Here is a 17137-nt window from a genome sequence, read left to right on the forward strand (position 1 = left end):
AAAATGCGTTCTGCATTATTTTGTGCACATTCCTCATATAAGTATCTGAGTAAAATCTTCTGATGTTTGTTGTAACATACAACAACTAAAAAAGTTCAATGGCAATCAAAACTCTTGAAACATACATGCAGCAAGATATTCAGTGAGTTTATCAACATGTACGCATATAGATTGACGGTTGGGAGTCACATGACGAATTTAATGGTCATGTTTTAATCCGATTTTGTTTCTTCTACGAATAAAATGTATTCTAAACAGTAGACTAGGCACAAATATCATGAGAACTGCTCGAGTAATGATTTGTTCAGGAATGTCCTGTAGAGGGCGCCAAAGCTCCCACTGTTCTGACTTTATTTTCTTCTCCAATTGTCTAAATAAATAAGGCCTTTTGAGGACAGTCTCTGTGAGTAGAATTAACATTTGGTTCAAACTGAACATTTTGGTTCATTTTGCTTTAATAAAAATGTTTACTCTCTTAACCAAATACAGAGCCTACTTGTCAAAACTAAAAATGTTTATTCCCTTCTGGCCTACCTCAACTGTGATTTAGAACTGTTTTAATTTTTTTTTTTGGTTAGGGATCTGACTGCTGGCCCTTAAATATTCTACCACATTTGTCCAATAAATAGTTCATATGCCCTCTTCATTTGCCGAAAAATACAATAATTAAATAAATTTCATTTAAATTCTGGTGCTAAGGAAAAACATAATGGTCCACCTTTAGAATCAGCCAGCTCTGAATATAACAACCACCCGTGAACAGGAAATACAAAATAGTAGAACCATTTAATGTAAAGCCTTGTAATATTTGTGTTACTTTAAATTTATCAAATGATCACAGATTTCTTACAGCAGAAAAAGTGAAAGCCATAATCATGGTTATTAGACATTCCTCAGCTTGACTGTTTTCTGTTCACTAACTATGATAAAAGTCTGCAATTCTACACATTTTCTCAATTTGGAAGAAACCTCCCCGAATCTGCCTGAGGGACCCCTGAGGCATTTCTGAGACCCCATTCGGGAACCACTTAGATGTACCTTTTCAAAATATTTCTGAAAAGTAGGTGTTTGTAACAGTGTATATTTTAATGGAGATTTCGGCATTTTTTATTAAACATAACAAAAGCTGCTTTTTATTATGAATTTAAGCAGTAGACATGCTTTGATTAGTTACAACAATAATTATTTATTTATGACTATCTCACTTTTTGTCTTTCGTACAATGCCAATTACAGATTTCAGCCATTCACTCCAAGCCCCACCTCCCCACCCTTAAGAAGCTTAAAAGCTTAAGAAAACTCCGTCTTGTATGGCTGATAATTAGAGATGCATGAAGCTTTTTACCAATTTCTGGTGTTCTTTGTGGTTTGGCCTGATAATTCTGGTTTTGACGCATTAGTGTTGTTCATATACCACATAATAAACCACTTAAAAGGCAATAGAATGTGCTGGTTCTTTGATGTAGGTAATAGGTCTGAATCCAACAGAAAAGAAAGAAGTTAAAACCTTATACCCCTAAATGCAACCTCTATCTGACTTTTTTATTAAACTCAAAATCATGTGTGAAAGTATATGATGTGCACCATTATTTATTATATATATTTTTTGTGGTGCTAGAGGCCTTTATTTTTAATTTGTAGGTAGACAGGAAAGACAGGGAGACGTTCAGCTAAGGCCACCAGGTGCGGGACTCGAACCCAGAACAGCCGCACTGAGGACTATAGCCTCGGAACATGGTCGCATGCTTAAACCCTACACCACCAGCGCCGTGCCCAATGTTCACCATAATTAATTGGAATATTAGCGAAAAGTTAGTTTCAGTAATTCAATTGAAAAAGTGAAAAACATTGAATCGATTTATTCATTACATACTGTTTTTTAGTGTTTCTCAAGTACTTTTAATAATTTTGATTATAACGGCAAAAACAACAAGTACTTACTTTTTTTCAATACATTGTTATTATATTATGGCAATGTTGTTGCCTACATAATACTGTTGAATTGACAGCTATCCAGGATTACTAACACCCTCCACAAGGAGGGTGAGCCACAAAATGCAAAGGAAGCTGGCTGTTCACAAAATGCCAAATCAATTCATATTAATAGGAAATTAAGAGGAAGGAAGATGAGTGCAAAGAAAAAAAAAACATCTCAGTAGACAAAATTTCAACATTTGACCTAGTCATAATTGTTCAGAGCCAGTTAAAATAAAATTGGCATATTCTGAGCTCTGGCTAATGAACTGATGCATTTTAAAGCTGCTGTCATACTGTTTATTATTTTTCCATGCATTCTGAGCTAAATGAAAACCACGTCAAGTGGTTCTAATTGTCAGGAAATGACAGCGCCAATTGTAAAACTGCATGTCTTTTTGGTCTTTAAAATATGTATGTTGCTTTTGAAGTACTCTCATGCATATGCATTCGGATCTGGGGTGTGGAATTCATCGAGTTCTACTGCATCAGGACTGGGTATTTTACTTTTTTGATGTCACTCTCATTTTTATCAACCAGCTGTAAATGCAATTTGAATTCTTTATGATCTTGAGTGGTCAGATAATTATTTGATGTATTACACAGAAAGTGGCATGCCAAGAACTGCCATGCCATCAGTTTCACCTTCATTTTCAAGCATATAGCATGGAAAGGTGAGTGTAAAATTTCAATCCCAGCTGTAGATTCTGTAGAAGACATGTGTAGTATACATGTTATGTTAGGGTGCAAGCTAAAGGCAAAAAAAAAAAAAAAAGTGCATGTCATGTTTTGTGATGATCACCTTGTTTTTGTTACAGTGTCAAATGTCATTGCGGCAGATACAAATAGTGTGATAGGGAATTTATTGTAAATGACCCCCCATCTGGCCACCTTATCAGAAACTTTCTAGTGGTGCCCCTGCATCCTCCCTGTCTGGTGAAAAAATGGTGAGACATGAGCAGACAGACCTGTGTGTGTGTGTGTGTGTTTGGCTGTGATGGCAAAAGGTCTGTTAAAGCGAGACTTGAATTCCAATGCTTCTATTTCTTCCATCCCTCCCTCCTTCCCTCCTCCCTCTTTTTCTCTCAGCATCCAGCAGCTGCGCCTCTCTCATGCCTTTCCTGACGCCGAGTGAAGCCTCCCATACAGATGAGCGCTGAAAGCCACGCACCTCTTGACGTATCCATAAAGACCGGTTGCGGTGCCACACTCGGACTCCGTGCAGCACGTATTGCGCAACGTGACGGATGCTCAGTAGTGGCTCGGTACGGTGGAAACCACAAAAAGCGGTCTCTTCGGCGAGGAGCTGTGGATAAAAACAGTCGGCATACCGGACCAGAGGACCGGACCCTCCCCTTGTCATCTGCCACAGGGAGAGATGAGTCGATCGGTGTGTCGCTCGTGATGTGACTCAGTGTTAGACGTTTGTATGTATGGTGAACGGCAGCCTTTTAGGACTTCATCCCTCAGAAAGGTGAAGACAAGGAGAATTTGGCTGTTTTGTATCTATATAGGGAGTGATGAGAGCTTCATTTGACAGCTCGCAGCCAACGCAGCATTCGCGGCGTGAGCTCTGACCACAGCTGGATTTGATGAGCTACGTCCGTGGGTGCCGAACCTTGGATAGAACCAGTGAGTGTGTCCTCCCTCGGTTTGGTATATTTTTTCTGAATACAATGTAAGCGCTATAGCCTGCCGGAGGTAAGAGAGTGCTTTTCAATATATATATACATATATATATATATATATATATGTGTGTGTATATATATATATATATATATATATATATATATATATATATATATATATACATATTTAAGTGTTTTTTAAGAGAGACCGGCCTCTCTGCAGTTCATTCCCCGTTCCTGGCCACGCGTCTTACCCGCCTGCCTGGGTGCAGTCAGCCGCCCCGCATTTTCGTTAACTATCCTATATGAAAGCTTACATCAAAGGCTAATTTACATGATTCAACTTACCTTCTGTGAAATACACAGACTATGTTGGGACTAAATTAATCGACGAGAAGTGCCGCGTCTATGCGCCTCCGTCGCACATCCCCGGAAAGGACTTCTTGCCACTGAGAGACTTGGATATGCAGAGATTAACGTGAAAGGATGGATCTAATTATCGCTGTTTTGGGGCTGCTGGCGCTGATCGTTGGAGGCATCAGTTGCCAAGGAGTGTACGGTAAGTCTGCGTATTCCACATGTTTTTCATGACCTTGTAAAGCAGCAGTTTCCTATCGTATCCTGTTGCCCTTTAATAATCAAGTTATTTAGTGAGAAGGCATATATAGGTAACATTCTAGCTCTGAAAGAACATATTTGAGATTGGGGCTTCCTAAATGTAGCCCCTATATTATACAGCGAATAGCGTGTGTGCAGCCCCTTTTCTGATCCAATCCATCATTCCCCACGCTCGGCGAGCAGGCTAAATTTAGCAGGTTACATTTATATGTTATTACAGAGAAACCTGGTTGGTGTATTCTGAAACCATCAGTTTTTTAATCCTTCTTACATATAATTGCTATAATTACTAAATGCTACACGTGACTCCTTATCTGGCATCAGCCCAAATGCTTTTGTGGAAGTCATCATAAGGACTGTAATCTGTTGAGCAGTGTACTTTGTATGCACAGTCATGAGTGTGTTGTATCTATCTACCCACCTCCTCCTTATGTCTGCATGTCTAAACCTCTCACAGAATCACTTGCAGCTAAATAGCTGGTGTTATATTATAAGGACTTTTTGCAGATAGGTGCAGGGACATCCTTTTTCCAATCAGCTTAAAGAACCAGAACATTCTGCTATGTTTTCTAAAGAAAAACAAGTAGTAGCTACAAACTGTGTGAACTGACTGGTGCCCAGACCATCACTGCTTTTCGCTAGTATGTAATAAGAGGTGAGCATCGTCATCTGTTGCTGCATGAATTCCACCACACTAACAATGAAGCTAATTCCTGCCTGATGCCTGTGCGATCAGTAGCACAAATGATATCTGATATGAATCGTCATCCTTGCAGCAGCAGCACAGACAGTGGCAGCTGTAGGAGGACTGTGGGGACAAAGTGATTCATGTGCACCAAGTCGAGGACATGAAGGAATCCTTCATGTGCCCAGCCCTTATCTGTCAGCAGTAACAGTGGCTCTGACCAAAGCAAGAAGACCACATAGAGGAGTGTTGAAGTCCAGTGTAGAGATGTGGGTTTGTTTTTTTCCCATGCTTAGAAGAGTTTTGTCGATACGGAGAGTGATGCACAAGAAAGGTGACCATGGCAGGAACAGTCATGGAAGACACAGTCAGGGATTTTGACTTTGCTTTTTTCTTTAGTGTTGTGAACCAAACAATAAAAGGTGAAAAAGTTCTAATTGATGACCCAATCAGATTGCACTACTCGTCATAGCAACTAATTTTGTATTTTGCCACTCTAACTGTGATATCGTATGCTGTAATTTAGAAATTAGAACACTACACTAAATATAGACTGCATTCATTCCAGCTCATGGGTATGATAACAATCATTTGAAGTTGTCTCAACTGGCCAGAGCTGAGATTTCTATCTGTGTTTATTCATGCTTTTCAATACTCATCAATCAATGTTAGAGATTGTGTATTTTTCCTATTAAGGTACAGTGATTAGAATTTTTTTGTCAATTTCCTGGTTTGTGGATGATTTTGACCAACTGTACCAGTTTTTGTCAGTTTAAATTTTTCTTTAAGAACGATGATATAACTTATATCATTTAAAATATTTTTACATTATTTTTGGATCAGTTGCAAGGTATTGCCATTTGTGTGATGAAGTTGCTGTAAAACAGGGTTTTACTAACATTTAAAAACACATATTAGTAATTCGTTTGATTAGTGTGGTTTGGTTTAGTAAAGCAGCAATCACTGCGTGTATTCCCAAATGTTAGATCCTCTTAGTTTTCCAAAGGCTGCCAACAATGTCCATTGTGTTCCATGACAGACAGTAACATGGAACTGTTACTTGTTATCTACTGAAACTTTCACCCTGTCACAATCTGAATGAACAGGAGACACCTCTCAACTTGAAAATACAATTCTATTTTAAATAGCTAGTCAAATCTAGGTTCTTTATCTGACTTTATTTTAAACACCTCACTGCTATCGAAAACAGGTAACTTTGAGTCTTCATCACTTAATAACAGTGTTCCCACAATACAGTGTTGTTGTTTGTGAGACATTGTGCTTAGATATGGTAGATTCACAGATTAGAAAAAGACAGGGTTTTTGACTTTTGGACTGCTTGGTCATTGGCCCTGACTAGTGACCGACCAGTTAGAAACTCAAAAATCCAATCTTTTTTCAATAACTAACTACTTGTGTACAATTTTATCTTACATATATCTAACTTTAAAAAAACAGAATTGTGAAAGGTATTGCAAACATCTCCAAATGTTCCCTACATTGTTTTATCATTCAGAAATTATGATGTACTATACAGAATTAGGGAGACATAAATATAAGATTGTACAGTAAGGGTTTTAAGATACAGGTAGAATATGTTTTGGATAAATTTACTGAGAGACTTGGTCTTTGGGTCTCTAGTGTTTAGAATGATTGCAAAAAATAAGTATAATGTTTCTATTTAAAAATCCAATTCATTACTTGTCACTATTTTATTCTTTGTGTACGCAGAAGTATTTGCCCAAGAATGTGTTCCTAACTGGTTTGCAGTATAAAATGTTGTGCTGTTTTTCCAGATCAACTGGAACTTGTGTTTTTTAGTTTACATATAAACATGATTGTGTCAAGACCACCAACAAACATGTTTTGGTGCTTTTAGCCTTTTCAAGCTGTCGGTTTAGATAAAAAAAAAATACCTAGGGATACATAAAAATATATTTATTAATAAAAGAAACAGCAAACAGCACACTGTACAGTATAGTGTTGTTTAGAGCCACTGAATTCCTACAGTCATTGAACAGGGCTGAGGTCAGATTCTCTAAATCATTGCCTTCACTTAACTCGATATTCATTTCTACGACATGGGAATCGTCAGCTTACCACAGACATTGAGGACTGACAGGCATGACACTAATCATAACAACCGATAACATAAATGGCCGATAAAAGCCGTTGATCCTTGGTGTAAGCATGCTGTCCGTGCCAGTGTGTGTGAGCAGACGAAGATGCAAGCAGATTAGAAGGAATCATATCCCATAATGCTCCATGTGATGTTACTAGAGTGGTTTGTGTGGACTTGTCTGTATGTAGCAGCAGAAGCAGAAGGGACAGGGGATGAGCCAGAGGGGTGGGGGAGTACCAGATGGAACTGTTTGGGCATTTAACTCTCAGTGTTAGCATGTATGTTGAGCAGCTTGAAAAATCCTCAGAAGACAGCCAATTCCTTTTTTATTTATCAATAAAATTTTTTAGATTCTCCTGCAAAGTGGCTTTTTGCCTTTCTTGTATATAATAGGGTATGCAGAAGGGCAATGGCTGCTTATAAATAGACCCTTACATGCTCTAACTTGTATAGCTTATCTTAAATGAAGATGAACCACTGGTGAAGACTTGAATGTGCCTCCTGTTTACTGCAAACCCCTAGGGAGGCTGTCTGTATACAGCAATCTATTGGCATGGCTCAAAATCAACATTTATTATTGATGGTTGCAAAACATTTATGTTTATGTTTATGTACTCTTGCTCCCCAGTAACATAAGGTTTAGACATATGGTGGGTATGGGAATTCTGCATCACAGGTGGGTGAGTGACTTTATCATCAGAATGAAATGAGAAACAAAACAATGGCATTTTGATTTTCTTTCTCAAAAAGTTGTCTTTAATTACACTGGATACAGTTAAAGGTTCCAAAGCATTCTTTGGTTTTATAAAGAGACTTCAATTTACAGATACTGTGTGTTAAACACCTTTTAATAACATGCCAATCATCAATAATTTTAGTTGATAGTAATTTATAATAATAGGAAATTAATTTGAAGCATTCCCATACATTAAAGAAGACAATAAAAACGTCAACACACAATACAATGCATGCACTTTACTGTTTAAACATTAACGGAATAGAGCAGCATTTGCCCTTCCACCACCTTCAGTCAGTTTGTGTGTAGAGGCAGGAAGAAAATTTATGTAGACAAACTTCTCGGTTTAAAACGTTTTTCCATGTCATAAGACCAGACAAGATTTTAGCAATTTTTGAGGGAAAACTTAGAATACACATTTTTAGATATGATAAAACTGTGAGGTGATAACAACTGGATAGCCCTTCGGGAGACAGACTTTATTGTGACAAAAAATATGGCTTTTTTTAATCCTGCGGTAAATCAGCCCTAGTAAAAATCATGAATAATGTAGCAAAAAAGTGTTTTTAAATTTTAGGTCAATATTAAATACCATCATAATCTCCTACTGATCCATTCCTAATAAAATACACAACACTTGTACTTTTCTCTTCAGTTAGTTACACTGAAGTTTTTTGCCAGTAGACTTTATAGCATGATATGTTACATTAAGTGCATCTTTCATTTCTTTGGTTTTTAAATGGACCCTCAAGCAGATGACTTGAACATTTAATAGATTTTCTCTGGTTATTTTTATCTGCGGGCATCACTTGATGCCATCGTCATTGACTAAATGGTGATATCATGATGCAGTAATGAAGAAATCACATAGCAGTGTGTTAAGTGGTGCTGCCACAGTCATTAAAGAGAATTGATGAAGGCTAGTCATCCCACCATGACCGCAGGCCAAAGAGAGAGTGAGCTGCCACTAAAGTACCAACATCTTATTCTCTTTGTTTCTTCCACCTTCCATTATCTTGTGCAGGATTTTTCAGTTATTCATCACATTTCTCCTACATATTGCTTTGTTATATTGAACTCTACTCACCCTTGTGTTGTTTCCATTCAGTCAAAAGTTGCTCCTTCATTGCAGCAAATCTAAATATGTGGTCTACAACCCAGTTAAGTAGTCCAAGGAGCATTTGTGTGTAATGGTAGTGACAGCTAAAAGGCTCTAACTGTTAGTATCAAAAAGCTACAATGGAACATGACTTTTATGATTGCATGGAAATGCTGTTGCGCTTGTTACTGTTCCAGGAGACGAACCGCCTTCACTATGTTCTCTTTGCATCAAAGTCAGTCAGACAACCTCCATGGGATGCACAGATGTCCCTGATCTCATTTGTATTGTGCTGCTGAAGAGAAGAAAAAAGTTCCTCCTGCTTTCTTTCCACACAATCCCACTTCTGCTTCCTTTTTTCTCCTTCTGTCTCCTGCTCCCTCTAGTTTGCATTGAAGTCCAAGCAATTGCTGAGGTTCCCTTTTCATGAGCCCCGGTTCAGACGTTTTGGCTTCTAAGCTATGCAAATGCATTCTGCCAGTGAAACTAAAGCAGTCTTTGTTGGTTCTCAGAGGCCTCCTCCACAGAGTCCTTCATCATTCCTTTGGATCAAGACCCTTACATTTCCCACCGTAATAAGACCGTGGATAACTCTGCTTCTTCTCCTCCTGCTCAAAGTTCCTATTTCCTTGCCTGTCTTTCCTCTGCCAGTCTCTTCCTCCATTCCCCTCAGGGTAACAGCCGATGGACGTCTGCAGCTTCAGTCAAAGGCAAATGAAGATATACAGCTGGGTAGGACACAGAACAAGGAAGTTGTTGCAGTGGAACACTTGACTGAACACCTTAAGGATTACTTTGTACACCTCAATGGGGCTTCAGATGGTACCAGTTTAATCATTTTGAATATTACTTCTCTTTGGAGCCAGTCCTCTAAGATTGACATTCACCATACACTGCAGAAACACTGTTTGAGCATTAAATATGACACTCTTCTGTTGTGTTTAGCAGCCTTCAACAGTTAAGTAAACCAGCACTGTGGTTAAAAAAAAAAAATAAATAAATTTACTTTTAACTTAACAGTGAATGAAATGGGTAAACAAACTATGTTGCAAAGTGTGCATACTAATATTTATCCAACCACAAACAATCAGCAAATTTCAGTACAGTTTTAGTTTTTCAAATTAAATATGAATTATGTGCTTTAAATAATATTGTCCAGTTCCTACCAGTGGTGCCTTTGGAGAAGCTTTCAGCTGAAGTTCTTTCTCTGAATAGAATTTGATCTGAGCACAGGTGAACAGGATTACTTTATAGATTTGCCTGCTGAGATAGAGCAATGACAGGGATGGGTGCGCTTGATTCTTTGTAGAGTACACTCCAGTTGCATGGAGATAGTAAAACATTCAAAACTGTCAGATTTGTTAGATTAACTTGACACCTCCCACTAGAGCTCCTGAGTTTTTTAACCTTAGGAGGTCACATCTTTGTATCTCTATCATCAGATCTTGTCACTACAGTGTTTCTTGTTCTTCTATTGGCAATAACACAACAATATGCCTGACATCTCTATGAAGTATTGTTGAAGGTATCTTCATTGAGAGTTTTTTCCCCTTTTTGTTTGTTTGTCCTCCAGCTTTAACAGTGGGCACAGGGTAACTTGGATAAGTCCTTACATATACATATCTCACAATCCCCTTTTTATCATTGTTTACCCCAACCACTTTGCCCAATTTGTACTGACCTCTCAGGGCATTTTGGTCTGCAAGCCACATTATGTCTCCAGTAGCTACATTCCTTTTCATTGAATGCCATTTACTTTGGACAAACAAATTTGGTCCAGCCAGTTGACAGTTGTGGTATTAGTCAAGGTTCAAAATATTTATCCCTTTATATCCAACAATTCAAGAACTTTTAATTTAATCCCATGGTTTGGTTAAGTTCTATATAAGGTACAATCAATGACAGCAGCATGAAGGTTTGATTTTGCAGACAACCATATATCACTACTGTCGCACTGTAACATGTCTGCATGTTGGCATATCTAAGAACACATTTTTACATGGATTTAAGTGTTAAGAAATTAAATGCATTTTGTGAGACATCAAGTATTGAGATGCAGAGTGTCAAATTCACAGTATTGTTCTGCGTCAAGACAGGGTATATGATGTTTTGGAAGGATGTCATTTCAGGGCCTGTGATTGGCTGAAAGGCAGGGGAGCACAGGTTGGCAGTCCATCAACGCACACACTTGTACTTTATGGCAATTTAGAGAGACCAATTAACCAAACATGCATATTTTGTGAGGAAGCTGTAATATCCGGAGAGATTCATGCATGTATGGGGAAAACATGGAAAAATTCATGAAGACAGCCTCTGTCCAAAATTCAAACCCAGTGCAAGTAAGTATTATTTGAGTTGATTTTATTGCATCAGTTTAACACTTAAACTGACAAAAGGTCCTCAATTGTACATACAACTCACATAAAATAGAAACAAATGCTGCACCATGTCTGCATTTAAAGGTCATGGCCCTAATAAAAGTTTACGAGCTATTTTGTCCCTCAAAGGATACTTTGAATCTGGAAAGTTGAGATTAACATTTTTTGATGTAATTGTCTGGATAAATTAGTGTTCATTCAATTAACACTGTTGCCTCACAGCTAGAAGGCCACCAGTTCAAATCTCAGCTTGGGCCATTCTGTGTGTGGTAGCATGCATCTGTGGGTTTACTCTGGGCACTCCAGTTTGCTCCTACAGACAGAAAAAATGCATTTTAGGTTAATTAGCAACTCTACATTGACCTTTAGAGTGACATGTAGCATATGTGGTTGACTCTGTTGTCTTTCTGGATTGGCTGTCCAAAACAAGAAAAAAATATCTGTTGCTTATCTGTCTACTTTATAATGAAGGTATTTACATCCCTGGCTAAAAATGAACTGTTGGTACATTTGAGAACATAAAGACTTTTCCCCACAGTGCTAATGAATGCCTCATATTTATAAACGACAAGTTTATAAATATGAGTATTTCAATAGTCCCATCCATCTACCATGAGAGTTTGGATGAGGTTAGAAAGGCTGTTTACCTCTGGATCATTCAACACCAAATCCCTGTTGCAGACCAAATAAGCTTATTATAATGGGCCAGGCTGCTTAAACAGTTAAGCCCTCATCCCCAAATCCTGAGCTACTTGTCCCCCTGTATATAATTCAGAGGACATAAAGCTTCTGCTAATGATCTTGTATTGATTGATTCATTCATTCATTCATTCATTCATTCATTCATTCATTCCTGTTCAGACTAATTGAAGCATCATTCAATTCCAATTTATTTTGTGATTTTGTAATACTAATGAAGTTTTGTATATTTATAACCTCCAGAGGTAACCTAGACTGAACAGAAGCGGATTTCTTTGTGTCTCTGTACTAGTGATGGTACAAGAAGCATGCTCATTTAACATTCATATAAGTTCAAAAGAAGGTGTAGAAAAGATAAGGTATAGCCAAGATATTTAAAGCAAAGCAAAAACCAATTACATAAGGTATGAACCAGTGTGGGACTCCACAGTATGAAAACCTGAATATAAAAATATTATTCTACATAAATATTTGTTAAGAATAAAAAAAAAAAAATGTGCATGATTAAATTGTGGGGCTGCACGACATGCAAGACAATGGCCCTTATTAACTGTCTTTGGACACTGCTGCACTAAAAGAACTTTAAACTTTAGAAATGGTAGGATGTAACATTTTAGCAATTTTGGTCTGGCACCTTTTTAAAACCTTGAAAGCTGCTGCCATTTAAATAAAAAATAAATTAATTAATTTGGACCATTTGCCCACAAAGTAATTTTTTTTTTCATCTAACATTCAACTGAAGTGCCCATTTATTAAATGTTAAAAACAAGATGAAGATCTCAATTGTCACCCATAGTGCAGCTAATTTTATCTCATGCAGCAGGAAGCCTTTATCTGGAGTGATTTCATTGAATATACAAAGGTTAATTTCCTCAAGTTGATTGACACATGGTTCAGCTGTAATTAATTTTAGCAACAATTTCTCAATTTAAAAATAATGTTGGGTCAACAATGCTGATGGAGTTGTGTCATTAAACAGAACAGACAGCAGGTCTCTGGGGTAAGACCTAGTCTGATACTGCAGTTTTGATCCATTCACCTTCCATGAAAGGGGGTTAGTCTACAGACTACAATAGATTACTGGAACAATTTCAAACAGACCTATTCTGGCAATTTAGAGATTTGTTCAAGCATAATGATGCTGGGTGTTGACAGGTATTCTGTTATGTTTGCTTCTGATGTGACGGCAATGCTAATAAATGTGCAATTAGAATAGAAATTGCAGTGTCACTCTTTTGTTTTGTTTTTTTTGGGCGGAATTTGTGGAAACAAGCTATAGCCATCCCTTCGAAAAGATGGGGACTTTTGGCACTAAAAAGATTCCTTTTTCCTCTGTAATGCAAAAATGTTGTTAGGTTAAGAATAGCAGCAGGGATTTTGATCCTTTGTTTTGCCTTGAATAGGACAATCACAATTATTACAATTGTTTGATTGCAATCATTTGAGCTGACTTCAGTTATTATTTTGGTTCTATCAATCTGCATACAAACTAACTGAAATATCATGTTCCCAATATCACTATTTCCTCTTCACTTTGTGTGTTTGATTTGAAGTATTAATTCTGTAGCATGAATAACAAGTTTTATGGATGTTCAGGGTCTCACAAGTGGAAATTGCACTGTCTCATACAAAACAGTTTTTTATGATAACCCTTTTGGTACGCACACTTTTAAGCTCCATTCACTTACTGTCAACTCTGATAGGCTCCCCTGCCCCTGCTGAAAAAAAGCATCCCTCACATGATGCTGCCACCACATGAGAATTGGATCTTTGGAGCTCCTCCAGAGTTACAATGGGACTGTATCTGCTTCTCCTAATAATGCTCTCTTTGCTCTTTCTGTTTTTGTTGATAGCCACCATGTCTTAGTAAGTTTGCACTTGTGCCATGCTATTTCCATTTTTGGATGATGGATTGAACAGTGCTTGTACACACAGGTGGACTCTATTTACTAATCATGCGATTTCTGAAGGTATTTGGTTGCACTGGATTTTGTTTTTGAGGTATCAGACTAAAGGAGGATGCATACAATTCCACTGCACAGTTCTCCAGTTTGTACTTGAAATCTTTGTATCCTTTTCCTTCTACTTCACAGTATGCACTACCTTTTGTTGATCTATCACTTCAAATACCAACAAAATATGTTGAAGTCTGTATTTATAACCTGACAATATGGGATAAAGTTCAACAGGTAGGAATAGTTTTGCAAACCACTGTACACTATTACCTTAAGTAGAAGCAGATGTGATTGCTAAGAGGCTGTTAATAGATAAAGCATATGATGCATTTTTGTTTTATATCTTGGATTATCATTTCTGTGACTGGCATCACTTCAGATCCCAGAGAATTATACATGCGAGCCAGCTTCAAAGTGATGCAAACGATGAAAGGGTCTCATTGAATATGAATGTCTGTTCCTGTCTTCCTGCACTACTTTTGCTCAATTGAATTGTCTTAGTTAAGTCAAACTGGCAGGAGCTGCTTTTCCACATTTGAGGTACAAGTCTCAGCAGTCAGCAGTCCCCCCACAGGTAGCTGACAGGAGCAACGGGGCACCTTTTAGCCATACTGTGGAGGGAATAAAAAAAAAAAAAAAAGAAGCATGGCGGGGGGGTGCTACATCGTGGCACCTACAAGAGGCTAATACCAACCTTCAACTCTGTCACTTCAGCCCACATAGGCATCCCAAGTGTTGCTCCCATGAAGTGATGTCTGTTGTCATGGTGACTGTATGTGAGCCTGGCATCACGCGTCCTCTGACTTCCTCGTTCTCTCCTCTGCCGCCTACCCACTCGCTCATTCTCTTTCTCCCTTCAAGCACGCCGGCAAATCAAACGCTGAAACAAATGTGAAGTGATTGCAGAAAGCAAACGCTCCTCGCCGCAGCCTCACAGTTTTGCACGGAAGAAGATGATATCACAAATGTAGGAGAGGTGGTGACGGATTGATGGAGGGGACCAGGGATGGGGGTGGGCATGTAAGGAATGTTAAGGCTGAATGTGTCTCTTTAAAAATCACCACCATTGCTGCAAAGCAACTGTGGGAAGTGGTGGCCCACTTACCTTTGCAGCAAATAATGCGTAAGCTTTTCTGACAAGCAGAAACAGCAGCGGAGTAAATGCGTTGACAGTGACGCCTTCAGTAGTCCTTGGCATCCAAACTAGTGCCAAACAGACAGTTACCAGGGGATAGAGAGTTGTCGGTTGGGGGGCACTTAGAGGTGCTTCTGCATCCCATTTGTATTGGTGCTTATGCCTGCATAGGTGTTACAGCTTATTTGCTCATAAATGTACACTGGTCAAAAAAATAAAGGGAACACTCAAATAACACATTCTACATCTGAATGAATGAAATAATTTCATTGAATACTTTGTTCTGTACAAAGTTGAATGTGCTGACAACAAAATCACACAAAAATCATCAATAGAAATCAAATTTATTAACCAATGGAGGCCTGGATTTGGAATCACACACAAAATTAAAGTGGAAAAACACACTACAGGCTGATCCAACTTTGATGTAATGTCCTTAAAACAAGTCAAAATGAGGCTCAGTATTGTGTGTGGCCTCCACGTGCCTGTATGACCTCCCTACAACGCCTGGGCATGCTCCTGATGAGATGGTGGATGGTCTCCTGAGGGATCTCCTCCCAGACCTGGACTAAAGCATCCCCCAGTCCTGGACAGTCTGTGGTGCAACGTGACGTTGGTGGATGGAGCGAGACATGATGTCCCAGATGTGCTCAGTCAGATTCAGGTCTGGGGAACGGGCGGGCCAGTCCATAGCTTCAATTTCTTCATCTTGCTGGAACTGCTCACACACTCCAGCCACATGAGGTCTAGCATTGTCCTGCATTAGGAGGAACCCAGGGCCAACCGCACCAGCATATGGTCTCACAAGGGGTCTGAGGATCTCATCTCAGTACCTAATGGCAGTCAGGCTACCTCTGGCAAGCACATGGATGGCCATGCGGCCATCCAAAGAAATGCCACCCCACACCGTTACTGACCCACTGCCAAACCAGTCATGCTGAAGGATGTTGCAAACAGCAGATCGGTTCCAGAGTCTGTCACGTCTGTCACATCTCAGTGTGAAAGAGTTTCTGAGAAGATGATGTGGTCTCTTTTACTGTGCCTTTCAAAAGTACCACTCAACTTTTCTCAATTTTTTTCATATTACAGCTACAAACCTCACAACGTGTTTTACTGGAATTTTATATGATAGACAAAGCAATAGCTAATTGTAAAGTGACAGTAAAATCTGTCATGCATTTGTGTTCAGCTTCGCTTAATAAATAGATTGTTAAATATCTTTTGCTGGAATTACATCTGCAAGCCTTTTCGGGTATGTCTGTCATGTCTACCAGCTTTGCACATCTAAAAACTGGATACTTCACAAATTCTTCTTTGCTATTTAGGTCTAATTAGTAATAAGTCTTGACATGGATTCTAAACTGAATTCAAGTTTGTACTTTGACAGATAGTTTATTATGGTTAGATCTAAACCATTTTGTCATTGCTCTGGCTATATGGTTTTGATTGGAGACTTATGCATGGAAGTGAACCCCTGCTTTTCAGGAGTTCCTGAAAGGTTTTCTTTCAGGAATGCCTTACAATTAAATCTTTCCATCTGCCCATCAACTCAGACCAGCATCCTTATCTCTGCTGAAGAACAGCATTCCCACAGCATGATGCTGAAATCCTTGTATATCAAAATAATAAGTGTTCTGGATGATGTGCAATGTTATGTTTCTGCCACATAAAGCATTTTGCACATACACCAAAGGATCTTGCTCTCAACTGACCACAGCACCATTTTCCTCACATTTTATGTGCCCCTTTCTTCCATAAAGGTTATATTTGTGGAGTGGAGGACAAACAATTGTCCTGCTCACAGTCTCCCAGCTGATATGTTTATTGTTGCCATATCTTGCTAGGTTTGAACCATTTTCATATTCTGGACAGAAGAGTGCCATTAGAGATGATTAAAACTTGCAACATTGTTTTAAATCTTAACCCTGCTTATACACTGTTTTTAAATTTGTATTTGGAAAACATTTGGAAAAACACGCATCAACTTCCTTTCACTCTACAGTTATGCTCTGCTTTGTTTTGGTCTGTTACATAAAATCCCAATAAAATACACTAAGATAATATGTGGGTGTTTGTGGTTGTAAAGAGACAAATTGTCAAACATTCATG

The 17137-nt window shown here is 38.5% G+C and overlaps 1 protein-coding gene and 1 long non-coding RNA gene across 5 annotated transcripts in view; one reads left to right on the forward strand and one right to left on the reverse strand.

Moving 5' to 3' along the window:
* Positions 1-3104: 3104 nt before the first annotated feature.
* LOC124881945 (MAM domain-containing glycosylphosphatidylinositol anchor protein 2-like) overlaps positions 3105-17137 on the forward strand; it is a 309655-nt gene continuing 295622 nt past the window's right edge. For 3 of the 4 annotated variants that reach the window (XM_047387943.1, XM_047387942.1, XM_047387944.1), the window contains exon 1: positions 3105-4160. In XM_047387943.1, the coding sequence (XP_047243899.1) occupies positions 4088-4160 (73 nt within the window). In that variant the 5' untranslated portion in view covers positions 3105-4087. The remainder of the gene's footprint in view (positions 4161-17137) is intronic. The other variant, XM_047387941.1, reaches the window with a different exon arrangement.
* Positions 7742-10140, reverse strand: LOC124881948. The gene is made up of 2 exons (XR_007041781.1): positions 10028-10140; positions 7742-9589 (listed from the first exon to the last, which is right to left on the reverse strand). It is a non-coding gene; the product is annotated as an uncharacterized LOC124881948 (long non-coding RNA).

This window comes from Girardinichthys multiradiatus, chromosome 15 (genome assembly GCF_021462225.1).
Source record: "Girardinichthys multiradiatus isolate DD_20200921_A chromosome 15, DD_fGirMul_XY1, whole genome shotgun sequence".
Lineage (NCBI taxonomy): Eukaryota > Metazoa > Chordata > Actinopteri > Cyprinodontiformes > Goodeidae > Girardinichthys > Girardinichthys multiradiatus.